Source organism: Micropterus dolomieu, linkage group LG05, assembly GCF_021292245.1.
Source record: "Micropterus dolomieu isolate WLL.071019.BEF.003 ecotype Adirondacks linkage group LG05, ASM2129224v1, whole genome shotgun sequence".
Taxonomy (NCBI): Eukaryota; Metazoa; Chordata; class Actinopteri; order Centrarchiformes; family Centrarchidae; genus Micropterus; species Micropterus dolomieu.
In genome coordinates this window covers 25,034,365-25,060,366 of record NC_060154.1, presented here as the reverse complement: position 1 = coordinate 25,060,366, position 26,002 = coordinate 25,034,365, and the positions used below count along the sequence as shown (strand labels likewise).

Below are 26,002 nucleotides of genomic sequence, written 5' to 3'. Positions count from 1 at the left end.
CAACACCTCTAAAGAGTTGTACACAGCACTAAAACACAGTGATTACAAAATGATTACAGATCAACGTGTGAAACAAAGTTGGCTTCTTTCTGTGCTGTCTCTGATGAAGTGCAGCAAAAGGGTTTGGGTTAATGAAAAACAGACGAAGATGTACGACTAAAGAAAAATTACAATAACGGGGACTTTTAAATAAGAGCCGCAGACCATCTCTCATTCAGCTTCTAACATACTGGACATTACACTGGTTGCGCCCAGTATGTATCTCCCCTTGATGGTGCCTCTGTGACTCCACCTATCTTTTTTATTACTTTGACAGACCTGGGGGCCACATCTTCATATACACACAGTAAATAGCACATAAAAAAGAGTAAATTGGAGGAAATGAGAGCGTGAGGTAGGCTGTTGGCACTTTTGGTTAAAAATTGTGTTTTGCATATTATTTCCATGTTATCCATTTTTATTACCACATTTCCTTTTTATGGCATGTTTTAATGAATTGAATGATATTAATTATGGCCTGATTAGAAGCCTTAGCATTTAATTTTGTTTATTTTGCATTTTCTTTTTGGGTGATTATTCCACAAACAAGAAACAAAGAGCAGTTGTTCTGCTGTCCGTTTCTCTCGTACTGACTTGTAAGATCTTAATGGTTTGTTGACTAAAACACATGTTCAAGTTTTAACAAGACTCAGTTCCCTAACCAAATGCATTATCACTCCATCTGTTTATCTGTTGCTTTGATGTGCATATGCCCGCATGCACCTTTATGCTATCATCATAAAAAGTACAGTCTGATAACTAACAGCGACTACTGTGCACTAGGAGTCTGTTGCTCATTAGAACAACAAACTTAGACAAACATTGTCTAGCACGAAGACAAGAATCGTGTTCCTACTTCCTTCTCCCAGTATTCCTGTGCCTTCCCCTACTCTTTTCCACCAAACACAGTAGAGGAAATGTTTTGGACAGAGACAAATGCTTCCTCTATCTGAGCACAGGATATATTCAACATCCTAATTACAATCGTGCTTTGTGGGTAAAGATGGTGTTCTGGCTAATGAGAAATTAAATAAATTATAGCTTTGTTTATGTGCGTTATATATGTTGAGACTCTTATAGGGGCATCTACTAATGTTTTTGAGATAGTGGGCAGTGTCATTTTTCTACATCAAGAAAAACATGGACATGGTGATGACCAGTGTACATTAAGTTTTAAGTCTTAAGACATGTATTTTTATGACAAATGTATTATTATATTAATAATTAGAAATGTATGAAAACATTTCTTTTTGCTTGCGCTGACATATTTACTTGCTCACTGCTCGCCCATTAATCTCAGTTCTTTGGTCTGCAGTAATGTTTGGGCTATGCCATTAAAAGCAGCTTGTGAATTATTAGATTTATCTTTCCATTTCAATGATCATGCGTTTTGGATATACTCATATATCCTTTTGGAATTATAAAAGGTAATATTAACAAGCCACTTTAGAAAATGCATAAATTCCACAAAATTGCCGGACTCATCAGTGGATTTGACAACAAGCTGTCGTCACGTACTGTATGTTTTCACATGTTGATCCGACAAAAATAATTTTCTGTTATCCTAAAAGACATTTATGTGAACGGAAAAATCAATGTTTGATAATTGATGGGTCTTTTACAGGAGTTAATGCTTCGAGGAAGTTAAATTAGAGATTTGGTTTCAGTGTGTAAGCCATTACCGCCCGTAAGAGTTGTCTGTGGTACTCGTGTTATGAGAAATGATTCTGGAAGATATTAAATGACAGAAAGAATCTATCCAGGCTTGTGTTTATGCTTCATACCTTTAATAGTGTTAAGTCATTTTTACGACAAGCATGTTTTCCACAAATTTACCGCTTATGGGTCCAAACCCATCTGATTGTGAGGACCCTTCTGCACACAGGATGAAAACAGGAGCTTGTTATTTCAAACTGTCCTCTGGGGAACCATATCAGATGGCACTAGCAGGAGTCCTGTGTTAAATAAATATATTAATGTGCAGCCTGCACTGATTCTGTGCTCCAAGTACCTATAGCACTCGTGACCAAACCCGCAGGTATTAACTGAACAGACAGTGGAGTACAGAAAGCAATTCAGCCAAATGCTGCATGAAGTTACAAGCATCCACCACATGTTGTTTCTGCCACATTTTTGGATTATGATTAATTACCACCAGCATGTTGGACCAGGTGTGTGTAAGTTCAAACTTCTAGTTATAACATAATTATTACAAAGTAATTTATGAATTGCTAAAATAAAAGCGATTGCACTGGGAAGACAACTTACCGCATAAATCTAAAATATTAACACATGCCCCAGGGTATGTGCAAATCATAAAATGTCACAGAATTATACTGACTAATGGTAAAGCAGCTGTCTTTCTGCCACAAAGCATAAATCTTTAATTTACTGCATGCCATTTTGCAACAGTAACTCAGTAGAGACCTAATTTATTGATATGATATTTCAATCTCGATCTCGCTTACTATGTGCTATAATGCCAAGTGGCTCATGCCAGCCAGAAAGCTAATGCACACTGTGACCATGACAATGGACCTCTTATCTCTGATTGTTGACTGGCCATAGTTATGAATTTAAGTCCAAACTAATTAGGTTCTGACCCAAGTAATCGTGGGGCATGACCAATTTTAGTAGCTGATTTAGTTACAAACTAACTAGTAGCCTAGTTACTAAGCCTCTAGTGTCGACTTTTCACCTTAACTTAGGAGAGAACTAACACATAGCTGGTGCAACCAGCATTGTTTCCTAGGCATGTGTCTCAAATTTCATGATGTTTGTTTAAATATGTCAGCAGTGACATTTATGACCTTGGGTTAAAAATTCCACAGCAGAATTTTTTGTTGTCATTTGATGAACAAGTAGGTCAAGTATCACATTAATCAGAGTGTTTGACTTATTGGTGTTTGGGTTTGGTCTAGGCCACACCCGCAGCCATAGCAATTTGTACAGCGGCGATAATTCTCAGCAAATGGGAAGTTTATCAACATAAAAAGACCCCTTGAAATTATATAAATTACAGAAAACAAATGCAGAAATAAAATGAGGTAAATATTGTTTGTCCAAATAACAACTTGTGGACAATAACTCTATAGGTTTCTTTTGACCAAACATGTAAACTACTGTAAGTGGTACATCTTTTTAATTGCTTTCAAAGTGACACTCAAGTGACACCAATTTTAGACAGAAAGGTCAATTCACTTGTCAGGGGGAGTTCTCAGCCTGTGAAAAGAGTTGTGTATTATCTTTGTTGGCTCTGGAGGGAGCTCTCTAAAGTCTGATATAATAACTAGTTACGCTTGAAAATTAAATTCAAATATTTGACAGAAAACCTGCGTTCAAAATTGATAACAAATGTGGGGCATGGAGTTTGAAACATAAGGGTATTTATCAAAAAGGGAGGTCCTACAGACATGAAAGATGTTATTGAGGTGCATTACTAGAAATGTAGGATCCAGGGTTTTTTAACTTTCACCCACTTTGAAGACTAAAAGTCAGGATGCCTCAGCCTCTGCTGCTTTAGTTTTGTTCATTTGTTTTATAGGTCTCTCACAAATCACACCTAACTTTATGGAGGTGCAAAATTAAATTGCTGGAGTAGCTCTTTAAGGTCCTTTTGAACTTCAACTACACCGCTATAGTTTTTAGTCATTTCCTATGTGTGCAAAACATGTAATGTAACAACTAGATAAACCACTTAAAATTCACAGATGTGAAGAAGTAAAAACACTATAAAATGTTTATGCACATACTGCACAAGTCTTTGGAAGATCTAACAGGAAAAACTAATCGGTTTAAAGCCATAAAACAGGATAAATAGAATCAGAACATTAAATAATTCTATTTGTCCTAATGGTTTCAGTCAGTTTGAGTTTTAGTCACTCAAACTGGGTATCAGTGTTTTATGTGATCCCAATGGGGGTGATCTTTTATGGGCAATTACAGCAATTACTTAGAGGGAAAACTTTAGTAGTGGAGTGTAAAGAACAGCTGTTTTTATGGAAGATGGAATTTAAAATTGTTGTCAAGATTATGCAAATCAGACAGCAGTCACCATGGCATACTGTTTAATAGCCAGTGGAAAACTAAACCAAGTCTTAAAGCCTGTGAGTGCCTGCAAGAGGCAAAAGACAAAGGCTCGTTATGTGGTCTTTTTTTTAAATAAACGAATAAAAACATACTGGAGAAACCGTATTGTAATCATTTCCTTACAGATTACGTTAACGTGTTGTTCAGTGTTGGGTGTGGAAAGTGTTCTGTGTTCTATCCCGAAAGATTTAAAGTTATCTACAGCGGGATAGTGAAAGCTTGATGAAAATACGATTGACTGTAGAATAAAGTTGGCATCTTGGATTTCGTGTACGTCAGGACAGATTTTAAAAAACTTCATTACTGGACTGGTGCAGGTAGCCTATCTTTGTTTTGGTCTGTCGAGAAGCAGACAACACCTCCCTCTCTGTGTGTGTGTGTGTGTGTGTAACGTGTGTAGTAGGCTCCACCACTGGCTCCTATAAACATGTTGTTGACGCCACAGTGAGTCAGAGATAACTGGTCGGCGTGCGTACACTGTCCCCTCTAGCGCTCCAGGAGAACAGCATGTTTGCATTTAGGCGACGACTGCTGCCGTTGCGAGCCGTACTGAGCATCTGTGCCTTTAAAGACTTGTAAGTGCGTCTCTGTCAGAGCCCGCAGTCAACTTCCCACAACTCCGGCGCGCTCGGCGAGTAGAGTAGGGCTACCTTAACCATAAAGGCACTGGCTCTCCTTCAAAGCTAGACCCATGGAATAATAACTATGGAATACCACTGGATACTGCTGTCTGTCTTTTTACAGTTAACCTTCCATCCAGGTAAGACTGAGCATTCATGCGCCAGTTAACGCAGGCCACTTGTTGCTGTTCACTTTTGAACAACGAAAGGGTCGACTATCTTTTAATGACTACAGGTAGCCTACTAGGCTCCCTTTAGCCCAGTAAGATAAAGATAATCCACAATGTTGTGAATTGAATTGCTCCACTTGCTCCGCATCGCCTGTATGCTGCATTTCTCCACACTTTTCTTTGTTCTGGGAAGAGGTGCAATGAGATCTAAAGGCAGTGTGATAAGACAACCTGAAGTCACTGAAACCTGATGAGGAAAGTAGATACTTTGGCTGATGACCTGGATGCGAGCGCGCTACTTTAATAATACATGTTTTATTCAGAGAACAGGGCGTCATTAACAAAAAAGTAAGTGGAGGTAGGTTATAGCAGGATGCTGAATAATATAGCGTGCAAGTGCGAGGAAAAAGGTTGTTTTGATCGTGTTATTTACGATGAAGGCGACAGGTTCATGCGGTTTTCCTCCTCTTTGAGCCGGACATAACCGTCATTATGGAAATACCTTGGCAACTCCTGATTCCTGGGAAGCATGCAAACGAGCGGCTGGTGCGTCCAGAACTGGTTGGCATGCTTGCGTAAATTATCACATTGGATAAATATTGTCACATGTGTGACTTAACACATGGTAGCCTACTAAAGCACAAATTCCCCACACTTGGCTTGGCCTGTTTGCTTTGCTCTGGGGAAGGATTTGTGAAAACACATTGCAACTATTATGGCTTGGCATCATCTTCAGAGTCTGCAGAGTTCAAGGTCCATAAACACCTAATTGTATTTTTACTGCCTTTTTATAGAAATACGTCGTCGGGGTCTGTTGTTTTTTATTGGAGTTTTTGTCTATCCATACAACAAAGAAATTTTTTATCTGGTCAGGAAACAGAGATTGGGATTTCCCCTGAGACAGCTAGCAAATTTATGGAAATCTGCTTCGGAAAGCCGCACACGCAAGCCATCTTTGCCAAAACAGGTGTTGCTGTCTAACTTTGCGTCCTCGGTGCAGCTCAGGGCGGCATCAGGTGGACTCTTTTCTGCCCGTTTTTCCATCTTATTACAGATCGGTAGTTTATGATGCGCATGGGAGGCCGTTGATGTTCACGCCATGATGATACCATCAGGGGACTTAACATTGCAGTGTGTATGTATAGGCTTGTCTGTCACGTGATACAATAAAGACACGCAATGAAGTTTGCTTTAAGCCAATTTAATGCTGGCTTCAGACCTTATTAATATTTACCATGTTTTCTTGTGCTCTATGATGACTCAATAAATAAACTAATACATCATTCAAATGACCAAATAACACCTCACAACTTGTAGGTCCTCTTTTTTTATCTCTTCTTTGCCATGATTAGAACCACTTCGTTTATGTTCTTTACACAGTCGATAGCCAAGTTTACCAGAGGCTCTGCAAACACAGAAACTATTAGCGTCATTAACAGTGTCTAAACAGAACCATCTTTGTGTAATGATACAACAATGCTGTTTGCTGTTCTGTGATTCTACGAATTTAAGCGTTTCAGATTAGTCATGCCACCACACCCAATTCACGTTGTCTCCCACCATGGCAAATCTGTATATAGCCATTGAATGGGAATGGGAGAATAATATATATATATTTATTTATTTATTTATTTTAGGAAAAGAGGCATTAAGGGAGCATCTTTGTCAGCAGCACCCTATTATACACTCCTACTATAGTCTTTGCAGCGCAGGTGGTAGCCACAGTCTTGCTTCTATAGAAAAAATAGAGGTTGATGGTGATGTTTTCTCAGGGACAAAAACACACCACATTCATTTTCCCCACCTGTTTTCAGTTGGGGGCAGCAGATCAAATATTTGGGTGAACGCCCCCTTTAGAAAGCACCCACTTCACAGTATCCATCATGTGCAGCTCATGATACATGCATTTGTTTCACTTTATACCATAACTGGTAAAATGTAGAAGAAGGATGTTGTGCTAGGAACACGTTAACTTGTGTGTAACTTGATTTCCATGGCCCTGTGATTACAGAGAGCTGCTAAGATGTCAAGGCGTGCAGGGTTCAATCCCTGCTGTCACACCAAGCCTCTTTACCTGCATTATGAAGATAGTCAGAATTTAAAGGCTTAGTCTGTCATTTCTTAATCAATCTAAAGCGCAGGTGCAGTCATATATATCGTTAAAGTTGGAGAGAATTAAGAATGATAAATCTGAGGCGTCTCATAATATAACAATTCATATGTGCAGGTGTTGTCTAGGGTTAAGCTGTGTATGAAATGACCTCTCAATCCATTTGGAAATGAGAGCCAGCACAAATCCTGTGGTTTAAAATTAGGAGGAAGGGCGATTCTGTTTGATTGTACATTTCAGCTGTTCTGATGCACAGGAATCTTCTGGGTTTGTGGGTGTTGACACATCTTGACTTCACAGAGGTGGGATAATGATGGCAACATTTCACTCCTGTGGCATAACTCAACTTTGAGGTTTTTCAAATAATAAAAATAAATCTAAATCTTCAAAATTATTCGGACTTCTTCAGTCTGTCAAGACTTTTAATTGAACCTCACTGTTTCATTTTGGTATGTGCGATATGCAGTTGAATTCTCTCTATATCCCATTACAGGCAACACCAAGCCCACCATCGACCCCGACGACCCGTACATTGTCGTCACGCTCAACACAGCCTTCCAGCTGCATTGCCAAGGTGTGAAGGAGATGCAGTGGCAGCGGGAGGACGGGCTGAAGGTGCGGGGGGAGAGAAAAGTCGATGGGATGTCAACCCTGCGCATCCCCAGGGCTCAGCCTATTCACATGGGCCGCTACATCTGCCTGGAGGAGAGCTCCAAGCAGAATGCCTCAATTTACGTCTTTGTGAAAGGTAGTGTAGGAGTGCGTGTGTTTGCTTGTGAGAGACAGAAAAGAGAAACTAGAACTGAAATCTAGAGCAAGTTGAAACAGACTGCAGGGCAGAGCAGAGGAAATGTTTTGGTGTTTCTCACTGCACTGACAGGGAGCAGTGTGCGTGTGGGTGTGTTTGCAGAAAAAGGTGTTTGTAGCTTTGCCCCGGACAGGTACAGTAGAAACCGTTGCTATTTATTGAGTGCATGACTGAGTTTTACTGTATTTCCTTCTCTATGTGACTCCATATCCCTTTGGCCTACTGCCATCACTGCAGGCGTATATCATGTGCTGATCATTCCACAATACACACATTTTTTTTTTTTTACCTTTTAGGCAACAAGAAGTAACTACTTTTTAGATGAGAGCTCAGGGCTCAGATGTAGCATTGTTAAAAACATATTTAGTCTACTGATGAACTTGTGTTTATTATGATTGCACAGTTTAAGCTTTTACAACAATTTAGCTCTGTAGGGTAGATATCTCTGTTTACATAACTAAAGACGCTGTATAACACAGCAACAGCTGAGTCATTGGTTTGGCAGATCAGTCTTTGTGTCTGTAAATTCAAAAATGGGGGTGGGGATACTACACGTCGGTAGTGAACTAGTGTTGTTTTAACCAAACCCAAGTTGTTGTGATCCGCTGTACCATTGTTTTGTTTTGTAGATGCATGTTGATGAGTGATTGTGGTCAGCGCCAGGCGTGGTGACAGATTCATTGCGTTTCTTGTGACTACTTCTTAATAAAAGCCACTTCGTGTTTCACCAGTTGAATGCTTTACATGTGAAGCAGCAGCAGTAGGAACAGTTCCGTTTGCATTAGCAGTAACTTCACACAGCTCAGAAACAGTGTCAAGAGAGTTGGTGTAGTGATGCAATTTATTGCAATGCAAACAGTTGTGACGGACTGTGAATAACAGACCATGAATCATGACAACATGTGAAGTATGTGACTCAAAGGTGCTCTGTGAATTATATTGTGAAATATTGAATGTTGTTTTTACGTACACGTTTACTAGCTAGCAGTCTTCTTAGTTTCTATCTTTGTTGCTTGCCACCAGTAGGGCTGTCGCGGTGAAGTAATTTCCACCTCAGCAATATGTTGGGGGTCAACAGCACAGTATGCGGTATTATCGCATTTTTCATCAATTAAGTAATTTGGTGCTATATAGCAGAGTAAGAGTGTCTGTGTCTGTCACCTCACTGCACAGCGAGCCGCTAACAGCAGATTTATGGTCTGAACAAGCTAGCTGATGCGTGCTAGTCAACAACATTGCCAAGCAAACTCCTTTTTGTAGTTTGACCGTGTCTTTTTCTCATGTAGCTATATCATTACCTTCAGGGCATGTCTATCAAGTCAATTTATATACCGCACACACACACGCGCCGGTGCGGAGCAGAACAGCTGTCCACAACTAACCACTGCACTCTAATGTTCTAACTAAATTTCCACCGAAAGCAATATGAAAAACAGCTGCAGGCATCCGATACACTACGCTCCTTAATTACTGAGCTTCAAATGAGGCTTACTGTTCACAGTTTCTCTGGACTGTCCCTCAGAATCTCAACATTAGTCCAACATCGCCGAGCGTGCTAGCCACATTAGCCGTGCAATATGCGCTAAGCTAGCTAACCTTTAAAATAAACATTAAAACAACACTAAACAAGGCAACACTTACAGCTTCAGAGTTTGAAGTTGGGTCACATACAGCCCATGCCGATCCATCCTTGAACCGTTACAGAGCTCATTACGGTTGTGGAACTTTTGAAGCACTCATTTATTAATTTAACACGCCCTGAAGTGTACAGTATAAACATTGCGGTAGGCTTGACCAAGACCGCAGTATTTCAATTTTGCGGTTATCGCGACAGCCCTAGCTTATTTTGACAAACCAGCTCCAGATATTGAATGGAAACGCGCATTAATTGACTGTTTTTTCTAGATTTCTAGAAATTCTGTAGTCTGATGGTAACCTGACCAATGACATGACTCTGTGACTCCATCATGCATGTAAATGCAGTTTGAATCCAACACAAGAATGGCAGACACCGCCACTAAAAATTAAAACTACTCTGTAGAATTGTAATCAACGTATATACATTGAATGGCTTTTGCAAAAAAAGAGATGGTTTGATATCATGAAAAGCTTAAAGGCTCAAATACACCCGTCATCATCGGTTTAATTTAATAAGTGATGGGGCAGAACAGCCAGCCAGTTATGATGAAGCAAGCAATTCATAGTCAAAATACCAAGTAGTGTATGTTAAACAGTGTACAACTCAGTGTGCAGCCCCGCTTACAGCTCTGACAGCACGTTTGATTTGCGATTGCATTTTGTTTGGCAGATCCTGATAACCCTTTCAGAAAATCAATGGTGAGCAAAATTCTCACTCGAGAGGGAGACACTGCTTCCATCGCCTGCCTGGCAACTGATCCAAGCCTGGACAGCCTGAGCCTGGAAACATGTTCCAGTGGAGCTCTGGCCCCTGGTCTCCAGTTTTCTGCAAGCCTGGAGAAAGGCATCTTCATCCACAACACACAAAAGGCCTACGAAGGTTGCTATGTGTGCACAGGAAGACTCAACGATGAGGACGTCAGATCACATGACTACCACCTGACAATAAAACCCGGTGAGGTGGTGTAAATGCATGTGTGTATGTGCATGTGCATTGTTACTTCAGAAGCTCCCTGAGAGACACAGGTTGAAATTTGTTTTCATTATCTTTCAGTCGCGAACGCCCCTCCTGTGATTCAGATGCAGGCACCCAAAAGAGTGATTGTTACCCGGGACGAGAGCCTCTCCCTCACCTGCAACACCTCTAACGTCAATGGAGAGATCCACCTAAAGTGGGTCACCCCACCTAGCTCGGTGAGACCCTTTTCTTTGCTGTTTGCTGTGCTATTGGTGGCAGAATCAACTAGGAAAAGCTGGACATTGAGTATTGATTGTTGTCTTGTAAGATTTCATTGTAAAAGCTAGTTTATAAATCAACGTTTATATGCATTAAGGAAATGCTATGACTCTTAATTAATTATTGTCTGAACATTGGTCCCAATTAAGCTTTCACAACTGATGATGTTTAAGTGTCCTGAACTGGACAGGACAGGATTTAGATTAACCTATTTCCCCAAATTTGGTTTTCTTCAGTACCTGGTGTCAGTGGTTGTCCGTTCTTATGAACAAGAGTGAATGGGGTCAAAGTTCATGCTGTCTGAGCTTCATGGTCTTGTGTGAAGGATGTGGACTACCGTGTGCATACCTGTGTGAGCGCCCCTGTGCTTGCGTGTGTGTTCGCATGCAGGTTTGTGTGTCTGTGTCAGTGTCCATGTGCTTGGCAAGCATAGACATGCAGACGGGGTTAATCTCTAGAGATCTCTGGGCGTTGACAGGGTGCCGTCTGGTATCCACAGCAACCAGCAAAGGTTGACAGTGCTTCGCGTATCCTGACGGAGCCATTCACCCACGTGCGCAGTGCCACTTTGCACATTGCGGCGGTCCGACATCAAGACAGTGGGAGGTACCAATGTGAAGCAGAAAATGAGAAAGGGGTCAGCACACAGTCGGTGTGGCTCGATGTTTATGGTGAGTGCATGAGGAGATTTGCTGTCAGTTAAAGCTGCAGTTGGTAACTTACTTTTAACTCTGAGGAAGAAGGTGACCTTTAAATCAACCGTTCTTGTGTTGAATTTACCGACAGTAGCTTTAAGTTTCAAAATTATTTTGAAAAAAAAACTGAAGGTTAAAGGAGTAGTTTGACATTTTAAGGAAATAGCCTAATTTGTTAGATGAGAAGATTGGCTCAGCATAATGATTGGAAACAGGGAAACAATTAGCTTGACTGTGTAAAAAGTAACAAAATCCACCTACTAGAACCTCTAAAGCTCACAAATTATGTTATATTAAATTTGTTTAAAAAAGCTACAAAACTAAGCCAGCTTTATGCTTTGATAAGCTAACAAACTACAAGCCGTTTCCTCATATTTAACTGCCAGATATGAGCGAGGTATCGATCTTTTCATCTTACTCTCCACTAGAATGTGAAGAAGTGTATTTCCCAAAATGTCAAACGTTTGCTTTAAATGTATGTGCGAAGTGATTTAGTCTGTGTTGTTTTGCCCTATCTCTTTGGACTGAAGTCTTCATATGCAAATGTTGGGTTACTCTGTGACTTACCTGCAAGTCTCTGGTCCAATATCAGTTAAATTATTTTGACTCCAATAAATATAGACTCAACTTTACTTCTGCAAACCATGTAACAATATCTCATTTCCTTATTTTTCAGAGAAGGGGTTCATCAATTTAACACCTGCAAACAACAGAACCATTCAGGTCCGTTCAGGCGAGAGTTTGCCCCTAACTGTTGAAATGGAGGCTTATCCAAAGCCGCACACCTTCTCCTGGAGCTTCATGGGCGACGAGCTGAGGAACACAACTGACCATGTCATCACCACACACAGCCATGAATACAGGTGTGACAACACACGAAACAAACACACACTTGCGTTAAGTGCCCCATCTTTACCACATAGATGAAAATGTTCATTACCCTCATTCAGTGGAATTTAACACCTTTGGTTTGGCTGCAGGTCAGTGCAGGCACTGATGTAAATGACTGCATATGTCGCAGCTTCCTGAGAAATAGAGCTAAAATGTTGGGTTCTAAAAATGTTTCCAGTGAAACGGGAACTGTCAGAATATAAATGGCTTTCACATGAAAAGAAACCATGAAATATCTGCAGTATTACCTCTTTGCTGCGGATAGAAATATTACATAATATCATCTCAGGCAGCATGTTCAGCTTAATGTATTTTAGCTCTTGCTTCATGGTGTTTGTTACAAACATTTCTTTTAATATGGGAAGTAAAGGACATGACCTTTAAGCCTCTATTGGATATGACAAATGGTACATGAGAGAAAACATTTTTTTACTAAGTTAAAAATCAATAAATCCATATAAACTGTGGGGAAAATACATTCTAAAGTTACAGTAAGAATAATTGGAAATTAATGTTTTGCATGTGCATGCAGATAATGAACAGATCAGACTGGTTATTATCTAAAATGCAAATATCTTGGCAGTTTAAATTCTTTTTCAAACAGCAGTGACATGAATGAAGGGGAATCATCTGGTCTTTTCTGTTTACGCACAATAAAAGCATTACTGTTTGTTTCTTAAAAAATTTATATGAGCATTCATTCTAAAAATGTGGGGGGGTTTATGTTTAGGTACAGCAGTGAGCTGAGGTTGGTGCGACTGAAAATGTCAGAGAGCGGAGTTTACACCTTTCGAGCCTCCAACGGCGACGCATCAGTAAACCACACATTCACCATCTTTGTGATCAGTAAGTTGTGTTATAGATTTTCTGTGTCAAAGGTTTTTCATTGCCTGAAGGCCACATAATGAATTTCATTACTCCACGTGACATTAATCTTCATTCGCTGACACGTGGGAATTCAATGACCTTTTTCCTTGTGTAAAATGAGGTAACTCCCTAACTCACCTCACACTGTATCGTTCATACCTCACTAAGGTTCAGCACAGTTGAATAAAAACTCTCTCCTGCTTGTCATTTATCTTTTACCTGACATATTCTGACATTAACTTGTGTTTATTAGGTAAACCTGAGATTGTATCTCACGAGGGCCCAGTAGATGGACAAGTACGCTGTGTGGCAGAGGGGTTCCCTGCCCCAAGGATCACCTGGTACTACTGTGAGCAGCCCTATGCCAGGTGAGATTTTTAAGGCCTAGAAAAGCTTTTTTTTCATAATCAGCTTCTTATTGTTTCTCTTTCAATGTTTTTTGTCACTGGTTTGCAGTGTCAGCAACAGCCCTGTCATGTGTACTCTTACAGACAATATCTTAAGCCATCCAGTTATTAGACTTATGTTTGCTTGCAAATGTCATGGTTTTTGCAATAGAAATGATACATGCAGAAATGCAGAAATAGAAATGATGCATGCATGTCAAGTGTAGACACAAGGTGTCTTTTCTGTAATACTCCACTGACGATGGCATTATTTGTGGAAACTGTATTACAGGGGCTATATGTAGTTTTTTAATGAAATTAATTTATTGTCTGTGTGAAGGGGTTTTAACATCACATAAAAATGATCCACATGCCGTTTTTTTTTTACCTCTGCTGGCCAGTATGCTTATTCAGAAGACTTCAGGTCGGATTTTATACGAAATCCCTTGGCTGCGATCTGCATGCACGCTCTCAAGCCTGTTGCCTTGTCTACTGACATGGAGTTTCCTAAAACCAAAAAACGACGATGTTGTGTCTCCCAGCACAACACAGACTCACACAAACCAAACTCCACATGAGGATAAACAATAACAATAAAATTTTATGTGCTGCAAATCTTCAGGCCAAACGAGAATCAGATCAACGTTGGGTGAAAACACGGCCAACATCGGACAAGCTTGAATCACGAAGAGACCTCGGCTTCGCTTTGGAACTGACAATACCGACACAGAGTTTGCTTTTACGCTATTGCACAGGCAAACTAACATTACTGGAAAGCACGTGAAATATATTGTGTTACTGTGCTTTAGGAGGCTCAAGTTAGACAATGTTAGCTCACCGGCTAACGCCGACCAGTTGCTAGCATTATCCGTTGCAAAATACTATAAATTACTAATGCGATTCATATTACTATCCTGTGGACTGTTATTAAAGTGTTAATTTTAGCTAGAAATGATGTGGTACAAAGCAAATGTGGAGCAATTTGTTTATACTAGCATAAAAGTGATGAAATGCAGGGGCAGCCAGCGTTAGCATGGATCTTTCATTGCTTCGGTATGTTCAATTTAGATTTATTGCTGTTATATCAATACTCAGGCACACCGCTTCTTTACCCGTCTTAGTCGCTGTAACCTACGCGACCTAAAGAATATACAATAATACAACTTAACGCGCAGGACAACGGTCATTATGGTAACAACACATTTTTAATTAGGGTTACTGATTGCATTTGAAGCAATACATCCAATGAAAGTTAGGATGTTAACAAATAACATAAATTTATTGATATTCCTAAAGTTGTGGTCTTGACTGGTCTTGAAATAAAGTCCTCAATGTCCGAGTCCGAGACGAGACCAAGACCATCAAAAAGTGGTCTTAAGACCAGTCTCGAGTTCTACAACACTATAAAAATATTACTGTAACATTGCAGTGGGAGTTTACCTGAGTTTCTAGTATGTTGTGTGAAGCTGTCTCCCTTTTACAGAACTCATGTGAAATGTCCTAAAGGTCACACTAAAGACACATTGGATAGAGTCAGGAATGATGACGAAGGTGGAATGTGGGATTGTGGGATTTGAAGGGGCTGACTTGTGATTGGTTGACAGTGATAAGATGACTCCCATGTGACAGGGGATTGGAAAGAGTTGACTTGTGATTGGTAGGGGCCCGGGACATCTGCCTTGATACAACTGGACGTGGCTCATCTCGTGTCAAACATAAAGTGTGTCAAAGGAGGAGCACCTGGTTGCTATAGCGACACCAATCCCACACAGCACAAGCAATGGGTCATAAGTGATTATCCAAACTTTATCCAGTCATTTTTTAATTATAATCAAATCCAATTAATACTCGTTACATACAGGCACGCAAATGTATGCACACAAACAGAAAGTAATGTGACCGAAGTGAGCCCAAAGAGCACTTAGATGCTTTTTGTAGGTGCTGTGAAATATGGAGCCCTGGGCTATTCTTAAAATTTTTCCTTTATTTCATGGGCAAAGAAGGAATTCCTTGCAATAATTATGACTTCAGGTGAAACTTACTGCTGTCAATGTGCTGTACTATGAGGACATGTGTCTGTGCTTGTGCGAGCTGTGTAAAGTTATGTTTTTTGCACAGGTGTTTTCAAGACTCAGCAAAAGAATGTTAGGCTTACAGACAGATGGGGAGAGATACCTGAGTGTCCTGACAAGAGAAAAAATTTATGAAAAGCTTGGTGATCCCATCAGCGTTTTGTCAACCATGTGTAATCTTCTGCCTTCAGGTGTTCCCAACAGGTAAATGCCACCCAGGAGGAGCACAACGTCATCACCATCACATTGTTCAGTCCCACGTTTGGGAAGACGGAGGTGGAGAGTCGGGTGAACATCACCCAGGGACGGTTTAGTACTCTGGAATGTGTGGCTACGGCGGAGGGAGAGCAGGCCTACACACTCTTTTCTATCAGTGGTGAGTTGATATCACATGTATGCACGCTCACCAAATCAGCTGGTATGCCATTTGTTTATCGTCGAAAGTCCACACACAGGTAAATAGGGGCCATGTGATGTCAAAGGGGGACGCCTGTCAGTCTCATGTTTTGTTGCTGAATTGATGTAATCATCTGCATGTCCTAACCTTCAGATTGGAACTAAGTGCAACAGAGTCAACAGTACGAGAGAGGACATAGATGAAAATCTCCCTTTTTCTGCAAGATTGCAAATCTTTGTCCACCTGATGTTAGTTTCATTAGAGTTTTGGGAAATTTAAAAATCTGTGAATCCCTCCTCTGTATACTACAAACCAAAGTTATCTTAACAGCTCTGCCCCTATGTAAACCCCACATGGGATTTAATACTCAGCTCTAAATATTTACTACAAGCATGATTCTGACAAGGATTAACCCATAAATGTGGTCTACAACTAGAAATTGGTCGTCCATAATCTGTTAGGTAAACATTAGCAAGGAGAGATACCTCAGACATGATTGGCCACGATAAGATGTTGTCACTTACAGATAGGAATTAGCTTGAGCCCATTGTTTACTTTATGACTCCAAATCCACCCAGTTATAACGGCTTCCCCATCTGCCGTACAGTTTCCTCAAAGTGGTGTGAGTGCAGGAACTGAAAGTACAGAAAAGTTGTCCCTGCCTGAGCCTGGAGACCTGGGTTTAGGCAGGACGCGGTGGGCTAACCGTGGCTACAGCAGGTATGTGGGCGAGCATTATGATGGGTGTTTGTGGCCAGGCAGGACAGGCCTTTGGGAGCGTGTGCCCAGGATTTTTGTGCTTCACAGAGTAACAGCAGACCAGGCGGAGGCGCTGAGAGTGTGGAGCACAGTAGGAGTCCTGGCGGTTCAGTGGCTGTGGGAGGCTTGGAGGTGTCAGTGAGCTGCAGCAGAGAACACACAGAGCTTTAGAAACCACTGACAGGTTTACAGGGGATTAGTTCCTGCAGACGCTGCATTCTCAGATTTGAAGTGGAGAGAAAGCTTCTTATCTCTAAAGAGCTTATTACACCCCACTGTACAGAGGAGCAAAACAATAAGGCATCACAAACAGCCAGACACAAAGGAACAGCACTCTGATTACATAGATTTACCCACGGCCACAGCTGTAAAAACAGCAAAAATACAGTAAAATACTGCATAATTAAAAGAGATTTTAAGCAGTTAAACATAAAGAAGTGAAGCTAGGGGGAAAAAAACAGTGAACCCTACAGCATGTTTACATACAGTATATAATTGGATTTGGTTGCTGTGATTCGACCAGAGTGGGCTTCACTCTGACTTAGCCCTCTCTGGCTTACCTTAATGCCCATTTGCATTGTCATTTAGAGTGTAAACATGGCAAGCCACTGACAGGGTCACTCACAGACTCTATTGTCACTGCTCTTGTATCTAACATTATCATTTCTGTCTCCCTGCAGAGAGAACTGTTCCCCATGATCTGTTCACCCCTCTGCTAATTGGCTCTGTATCAGCTGCAGGCATCCTCTGCCTCGTCCTTATCATGCTGTTCTACAAGTACATGCAGGTAGGGAAGCTCTTTCTCTGCATGGCGCACCCACTTTCATCAAATTTTGAGACCTAACCAAGTCCAGAAAAAGAGTGGAGCATGTTGAAGTTCATTTTTAACAGTAATTTATGTTCCTCTTGTGTGCATCCATGCCAGAAACCCAAATACCAGATTCAGTGGAAAGTTATTGAGGGCATCCATGGAAACAACTATGTGTACATTGACCCCACCCAGCTACCGTATGATCACCAGTGGGAGTTTCCTCGAAACAACTTGCGCTTTGGTGAGCGTCCTGCATCAGAATCATCTGCAGCATGTGCTGTATCTAGGCCTCCATGATTACATTAATCTGTCATTTCTGATAATGAACATTATACTTCATATATATTCATGTCTTAGGTGTAACTGTAGAAGCAGAGTGATATGGACATAAATGGGGGTTTGTCTCAGTAATAAAGCCAGCAGCCAACAGGGCAGTGGGCATGACATCACCGCTGCCACCCTCAGGCTACTCCATGCTGATTGACAGACACTCTGGCTTCTGTGTACATGGACATATCATTTAGGTTTTAGCCATGTGGTCATTACATTCTAACCAGTTCAAATTATGAAATCCCACTCCCTCACTGCAAACATAATATTGTTGACATATTCTGGGTGTTGTTTTTAACAAACCTCCTTAAACAGGATCCTGCGTGTCCTGGTGCCTACGTAAACAGCCTGTGGGCTAAAAATGCTGTTGTTCTAGGAACACTGGCATGGGTCCATTTGTGGGAGGGAAACAGGATGGGGAATGACAGTTTTGTGTCTGTCTTGTTGTCTTCAGGGAAGACGCTGGGATCTGGTGCATTTGGGAAAGTGGTGGAAGCCACTGCATATGGACTCTCCCAAGCAGATTCAGTCATGACGGTGGCTGTGAAAATGCTCAAATGTAAGCGCTGTCAACACACATGCAGATATAGTGGGATGAGCACGGCGTGACAAATGTGCATAGTAGCTGTGAACCTTTAAGAAATGAATGAATAGTAAATAACTGACTAAATAATTTGCCTGTAGGAGTTCAGGCAGCTATTATGTTGATATTTTTATTTGGTGGCTTGCACACATCTTTTTATTTTAATTAGCCTTCCGCAACCACCAGTTAAAAACACCAGATCACGATATGTAATCATAGTTCAACTTGAGCTCAGTTTACTCCTAATCCCTGTGCACATGCTGATTATGTTCCAATTTTTTTTTCCCACAGCAAGCGCTCACTCCACAGAGAAAGAGGCGCTGATGTCAGAGCTGAAAGTCCTCAGTTACTTGGGAAACCACATGAATATTGTCAACCTGCTGGGAGCCTGCACTGTTGGAGGTGCGGCAGTTTTTTTGCATCAACATTTAAAATTCTGGAGTGAAACTGAAAATCTCATTGTTGTGATTCTTGCTGTCACTATAGTGCTTTATTTCACCAAATTACTCCCCTTTTTACAAAAGCCATGAGTCATGTATTCGGAAGGATCATTGGGTCATTGTCATGAGGTCATGTTTCTTTGTCTGCAGGCCCTACACTGGTGATCACAGAGTACTGCTGCTTTGGAGACCTCCTTAACTTTGTACGCAGAAAAAGGGAATCCTTCATCTGCTTTAAGCTTGAGGAAGACTGCTACTACCGAAATGTTGTGCCACCGAGAGACACAGCTGGGTCAGGTTCTTTTTTTTGTATAAAAGTGGTTAATTGTGTGTGGCAGAGAAAAGAGAGTACTAGTATTTACTATCCAGAACGTGCGTAGGAGGAGGGTATTTGGACAGCAGCGTGCCTATGTGTGGCTGTGCTCAGCTGAGACCAGACTGCTCCTTTCCTCTTCACAGTGACAGCTTGAATGGCTACATGACCATGAGGCCTTCTGCTGCTGGCAACCGGCCGTTCAGCTCTTCCTCCGAGAAGAGACGCTCACTACGCAAAGGCAAGCAAGCCAGCCATTCATCAAAAAATACACAGAACAGCAGTTGAAGTAAGACAGAAAAGTAATCCTTGTCCTGTTTGTCCTCTCAGGTGGCTCCTACGTTGAAGCAGATGCAGAGAGTGAGATGTTTGACGAGGATGGTCTGTCTCTAGACACCGAAGACCTTCTCAGCTTCTCATACCAAGTGGCCAAAGGCATGGAGTTCTTAGCCTCCAAAAATGTGAGCATCAAATAACAACTCTCATGCTTTATTTCTGGATGAAACTCTACTACATGGAGGAGCATGGATCATGTTTCCACAGCTAGTAAACGGATCTAAAACGCATGTTGGAGCATGCTGTTGAAAATTTTATTAGTTGTTTGGCTTGGCAAGATAGTGTGGCCAGTAAGCTCATGTATCAGTGTACGTAGCTGTGTGTGTTACAGATTCAAGTGCAGAAATTCTTTACCAAACTGCATAAAGCTCTTCATTCATGACAAATGTTATATTATTAATTGGTCATGAATATAACATGTATTATTAGATGTTAAAGGTAGTGCTGGATTTGTTTTTCAGTGTATCCACAGAGACCTGGCAGCCAGAAATATTCTACTTACTCAAGGAAGAGTGGCAAAGATCTGTGACTTTGGCCTGGCCCGTGACATCACCACAGACTCAAACTACGTAGTCAAAGGCAACGTAAGTCTGCACAAAATATGTGACGCTTGGGATTTTAAGATGACATGCAGGATACATCCAGTAGATGCTATCATGAAAGTCCCCTTCAGCATGCCATCATTGGCTTCTGGCTTAAATCAAACCCAGTGCTTCAGTTTCCTGGTTTAAAGTAATACATTAGTTTGTTGGTGGGCCCCTGTTTAGTCCGTCACACCTTTAGTTGTGAGAGATACTGTATAAGCAAATGTCCTTCTTAGAGACTGTTCCAATTCACTACATTTACATTTACATTTGAGGAGACTTACTACTTCTTGGAAATATTTAGCTAACATTTACTCTGCTGGAGCCCTGGTTCCGCTATTTGTAAGTTGTAAGTGTTAACAAAGTGAAGATTTACGCATCACTAAATTAAAACAGGTTGCACCAAACACACTAGTTCTTACGTAGAGATAAGTTGTCACTGAATATTTACACAAGTGCCGGGGGTAACTGTTGCACGTTAGCTTGCTAACTTAAGAGTAAAATAGGTAATATGGAATCTGGTTGACACATCTAACATGACGCTAACGAAGTGTTGCTAAATAAGAACGTTACCTGTAAATTACAGTAATATAACTCAAATTACAAAAATGTTATATCAGTTCCGTTTGACTGAATGATGTCAGCTGAGTTAGCATCATCACAATCGCTTTTCCACTCAATCTAAACTTTATGAAAACCCTGACATGCATATTTCTTCATGTATAAATAAGTAATACGTAATAGATAAAACAAAGTAATACCTACGTTTACAAAGTTTAATATATTGTAATAGTGCTTCAGATGTTTCCCAGCAATGGATTTACATATTACAAAAGGTTTTACTAGCTAAAGCAGGTTTTAATTGTACAACCCAAGGTTAAGTAAATAACTAGTTTGGAACTAGCTAGTAGTTACTAAGGAATATTCACACAATGGATTTATAAAAGCTGGTGAAACCCAATCCAGAGGTGTGAAAGGTTTTCATACCTGCAGCTATCGCATTTTACAACTTGTCCCAATCCCCAGCTTGTTATATAAGGAGACCTGTTTTATGCCGTCTATGGTCAAACAACAATAAATATGCAACTTTCAGTCAAGTTAGCAACGATAAATATACAATGTCCGGTTAGAGTTTCAAAATAAAAGATGTGGTCAATAATGTTAAAGGCTCACACTTTGGTTAGGTTTAGGCACTAAAACTATTTGGTTAGGTTTAAGAAAAGATAATGGTTCAGGTTAAAATTTGTGTGTGTTTGACCAACCCATCTTCCCTATGTAGACTTTGTCACTCTTCATACAACATCATCTGACACTGACCTAATAAATACTGCTTGCAGTGTTGAAAAATGACTCTAAACCCAGTGTGTTTAAAAAGTCTTGTTCATGTGTTTCATGCAAGGGCTATGCTCTGTGTGACTTTCCATCCTCAGGCGAACATTTGTGCATACGTGACATTGGGGACAGTCTGTTTACTTAGCAGTCCTCAGTCACAAGCTTGTTTGACTTGAACCACAGTTGAAAAAAGACATCACTGGGGAAATGTTTCATATTCTCTAACTTTCTATCTACTAACTCACTGCTTTTTTTTTTCAGGCTCGTCTGCCAGTAAAATGGATGTCTCCGGAAAGTATCTTTGAGTGCGTGTACACTTTTGAGAGTGATGTGTGGTCCTATGGCATCTTGCTTTGGGAAATCTTCTCACTAGGTATGTCTATGCATCCATTGTGTCTGTGTGTTTGTCTGACTATCTGTGTGTTTTCAGAGGAGCATAATGTAACTGAATCTCCCTGCTGAACGTAGGTAACAGTCCTTATCCTGGTATGCCTGTGGATGCCAAGTTCTACAAACTCATAAAAGAAGGATACAGAATGGATGCTCCAGAGTTTGCACCCAGTGAAATGTGAGTTGTTGTTGGAGTGAAATATGAGGGTGTGTAAAAGGTGTTGAAGTTAAATGCGAGTGTGTGTGTTCAAGAAGGATCATAGGAGAGATGGTGTGATTGGATAGATGGAGGTGGTGAGACTATAAAAGAATGCAGTGTGGGGGATTTGAATAGCAGCCCGCTCTCATCCTGTTGCATTTGGCTTTTCACAAGCATAACTAAAAATGTTAAAACTCTTAAAAAAAAACAATATACACACAAAAAAGGAAGGAGGATGTAATAACTGTAGACAAATAAAAGTGTGTGTTCATATGCTGCTGTGCAGGTATCAGATTATGAGGTCCTGCTGGGATGCTGACCCCTTCAACCGACCCCCCTTCAGGAAGGTCGTGGAAAGGATTGAACAACAGCTGTCAGACGCCGCTAAGCATGTAGGTTGCATGACTTTGATGTTATTTACTTATACTAAACAAGGTTCTATTTCTCTTAAAAACAATGAACCCAGAAGGCTTCACAGGTCACTCAGCAGGATTATGAGGTAGAGAAATAGAGGTAACTTGCTAAAAGCTGATGTGACATTGTTCATGTGATACATTTGACACAATTTTTGAGCCTCCACAAAAAAATGTTTGACATAACATAATGACTCTAAGCACTGTCTATGCTAACCGCTAAAGCAAGACTAATACCACACCAGGCTTATATTTCTCTAAAATATAAATATTTGTGTTGTCTTGAGAATGAAAAAGTTTTTAGCTTTAGTTTTAGCTGCCAGGTATTAGAGTCAAATGTAATTCAGCTAAAGCTCTGGCGCCTCTCAGATGCATTAGCAGATGTGTTTTGAACTCTGCTCCTCTAAATTAACTCATGCTACTTACAAGGGCCTCCATTGTTCCCATGACTGTCCTCTTACACTCCCAATAGCTTTGACAGTTCCTCATGAGCTTCAAAGGGATGGGTAGACATTTTGTGATATACTCTTACTTGCTTTAATTTAGAGAGAATTAGATGGGAAGATCGACCTGTTGATTTGTTACTCTCGTTCTTCTTTGTTACTCTCAGACAGAGACAGTTGTTTTCCTCTGCTTCCAGTTCTTTATGCTAAGTTAACTGTCTCCTGGCTCCATCATCATAACTGAAGGAGATATATAACAATGATATCGAGCTCATCTAACTCTTAGCAAGAAAGTGAATGTTTTATATCCTATTCCTTTTAATTTATCTGAATGATGTAAGGACAAACATAACCCCAAGGTTTTAATTTGTGCAGATGAGATTCATGCTGAATTCTGTGTTCCCTCCCTCCTCTGTCTCTCTACCACTTCTTCCTTATCTTCAGATTTATCTAAACTTTAGCTCCAAGATTCCTGTGGCGCCCAGAGACAGGGAGGAGCCTAGTTCTCAGAGCACTGCGTTTCCTCGGCTCACCTCAGCTGGCAGTGACAGCACTCCGACCCAGCCCTTACTGGTCCAGCACGAAGTCTTCCTGGAGGGTACAACCCTCAGAGCCCAACGGGTGTAAGGACCCACCCAACCTGTCTGGCTGCCTCATAAGTGCCTCTAATGTTCCGCCACAGACCACAACTACACCCTCCCACCTCCCCGGCAACAGCAGCATTTGTTGTGACACGTATTTATTTGATACGTCTTGGTAATTACTATTACCAGGAAGAACAACAAAGGATGCATGGCTTTTATCATTGTTATTATTATTGCCTACAGAGAGGACAGTTGGACTAATGCTCCCCTGCTCTTAACCCGGAGGACGGAGGGACATCAACCGCTACTTTACAACTGTCACTGATTACATTATTACATTGTTATCTGTTTTGTTATTTTCAGTTTTTTTCAGCTACATTTTTCCTACACATTTCATAAAGGTCATTTTGTTGTTTTTTGGCACTCCATATATAACCATTTCTTTCTATCTATTGGAGATTTTTATTTCTTTTTACATTTTGTGTTTTGCTATTCTTTGTTGATTTTCTGTCATGGACATTTATGTTTTAATTTGGTTGGCTGCTGCAATAATTGGATGGGGGAGGGGCACTCAGGCACTTGAGCTTCACATCATTACACACACATAATGTAGCTTTCATTTCTTTTCTTTTTTTACTCTTTTATTGTCAGTATTATTTCCAACTGTTCAGATCTATGTTTATATGAAGGAGATACTTTTCGGGGGCCAATTTAAATATAGATTTCGAGACACTGGTATATAAGCTATTAGACAGCATGGTCAGTCATGCTTAGAGTCCATAAGTGCTTCAAGTTTATTAGGAGATACATTCATGCTCTTTAAATGTTGGATGTCCCTACCTAGAGAGCGACTAACTGTCTTCAATGGAACTGTTAACACATATCATGGATCACCCCATGATTACTTTACACACACAGTTGTCTTCAGAGATAAGGTATAGACATGGTACGCTAGCTTTTCATTTTATGTGCTTGACTGTATATTTGTAAATATCTATAGGTAATGATATTAGTCATTGCTATATCATGAGATGGGAAGCGTCCGAGTTAAACATTTGACAGAGGAGGCACTCAGAGAAGCCTGTAACTCTAGCGTTCTTCTCAGCTTTGTTTCATAATGCAAGTGTATAGTTTCTTTTTTTGACAGCTGGACTGCAGGAGAGTTCTCTTGTAAAGGTGCAAATACCTGTTCAGGTTTATGTGGTTGCTCTCCGGCAACATCCAGTGTTTGATCTTTGTTTACAAGCATGAGACAGGTACTGCCATTTCTGTGTTTTCTCTGCTTTTCACTTTTGTCCTCTCCGTGGAGGACCAGGAAACGGGAAAATTTCTGTTTTGGCTGACAAGCAGTTGGTGTATTTTGGCCCATGCTACCACTGTAGTTCTCTATTGTTCAGTATCATGGACAGAGTCAGGGCTGCTCAGATGCTCATTTGAAACGCCGTTAAGCGGACTGCTGCATTCCCTGAGGTGACAAGCCAGAGGGAAGCGGAGGGTCTTCAAGGCTCTCTGTGCAGCTGTCCACACTGGGTACAGAGTCTCGGTGTGTTGGTCACCTCATTGTTCTCTGACCAGTAGCTGGTTTCCCAGCAGTCCTTCTCTTCTTTGTATCCAGCTGCTTCCTCCATCAGAAGTGGGACTTTCAGCACCTCTCAGCCAGTAGTCTGTATCAGTCCAGACCGGTATGATTCCCCTCTTTCCACTGGTGGATGTTGTTGTGAAAAGCACCAGGAAAGTGTCCTGTTTGTGTGTATAAATGTGTGTGTGTGTGTGTGTGTGTGTGTGTGTGTGTGTCTGCTTGTCTTTGTGTGCATGTCTGTATGTGTGTAGAATTAAAAGAATTACTGTTAAGAGGTGCCACTACTAAAGATTTGTGAAGTCATTTAGCAGACTTACTGCTCTGTCTTTTTGTAAATATAAATATGCGTATATTGTAAAGTAATGTTGATGCTTTTCAAGGTGTTTCTCTTTCTGAAGATGTGGTACATTAATGCAAATTTTGTTATGCTGTACTTTCTTACGTGCACAAAGATTTCCAACTGTAGATTGAACTGGAAGAGCTGCTTGTGTCTCTTTTGTCACCAATGTAACTTAAACGGAAGAGATTCCCTTTGGCTGATGTTTTCATTCCGGCTAATTCATCATTTCAACCAGTTCAGCTAGTTCACCTGGTAAATGCCTCAGCAAATCACGCTTATCTGCTCCTAATGATCTTATCTGATGATCAATATTCATGGAAATATCGATAAAAACAATATTACTGGATATTACAATCAAGGAGATCATAGAGATTATTTTTTCTATTGCTCCCCTTACATCTAGGTTTTTCTTGTAATTTGCTAAATATTTATTAAATCTGAGGCTTCAGTGTTACTGTGTAAATTTGATGTGTTGCTTAAACATGTGTCAGTGTAAATAAAATTCTGTATATTGAATTCCCAATTAAATGCTTTTGGTTTCTTTTTA

General features: G+C 40.6%; 1 protein-coding gene across 2 annotated transcripts; it reads left to right on the top strand.

The window, feature by feature from the left end:
• The first annotated feature begins 4,667 nt into the window (after nt 1-4,667).
• On the top strand, nt 4,668-26,002 carry kita (KIT proto-oncogene, receptor tyrosine kinase a). Of its 2 annotated transcripts, none has more exons than XM_046050683.1 (21): nt 4,668-4,888; nt 7,522-7,776; nt 10,145-10,429; nt 10,529-10,668; nt 11,211-11,382; nt 12,083-12,269; nt 13,028-13,143; nt 13,418-13,532; nt 15,814-15,998; nt 17,459-17,565; nt 17,704-17,830; nt 18,374-18,478; nt 18,794-18,904; nt 19,093-19,234; nt 19,402-19,496; nt 19,586-19,716; nt 20,053-20,175; nt 21,769-21,880; nt 21,976-22,075; nt 22,383-22,488; nt 23,397-26,002. In XM_046050683.1, exons 1-21 carry the CDS (start codon nt 4,834-4,836, stop codon nt 23,577-23,579), a joined length of 2,952 nt encoding a protein of 983 aa, XP_045906639.1. In that variant the 5' UTR covers nt 4,668-4,833; the 3' UTR covers nt 23,580-26,002. The 2 variants fall into 2 exon arrangements, with proteins under 2 accessions (XP_045906639.1, XP_045906638.1); XM_046050682.1 differs by having other exon boundaries at nt 11,190-11,382.

Excerpts from the sequence above, each read along its gene's own strand:
- kita (XM_046050682.1), top strand. The coding sequence starts at position 4,834 with ATGGAATACCACTGGATACTGCTGTCTGTCTTTTTACAGTTAACCTTC. Across the intron at positions 10,430-10,528 it reads CCACCTGACAATAAAACCCG|TCGCGAACGCCCCTCCTGTG; the intron begins GTGAGGTGGTGT and ends ATTATCTTTCAG. Across the intron at positions 17,566-17,703 it reads TGTTCTACAAGTACATGCAG|AAACCCAAATACCAGATTCA; the intron begins GTAGGGAAGCTC and ends CATCCATGCCAG.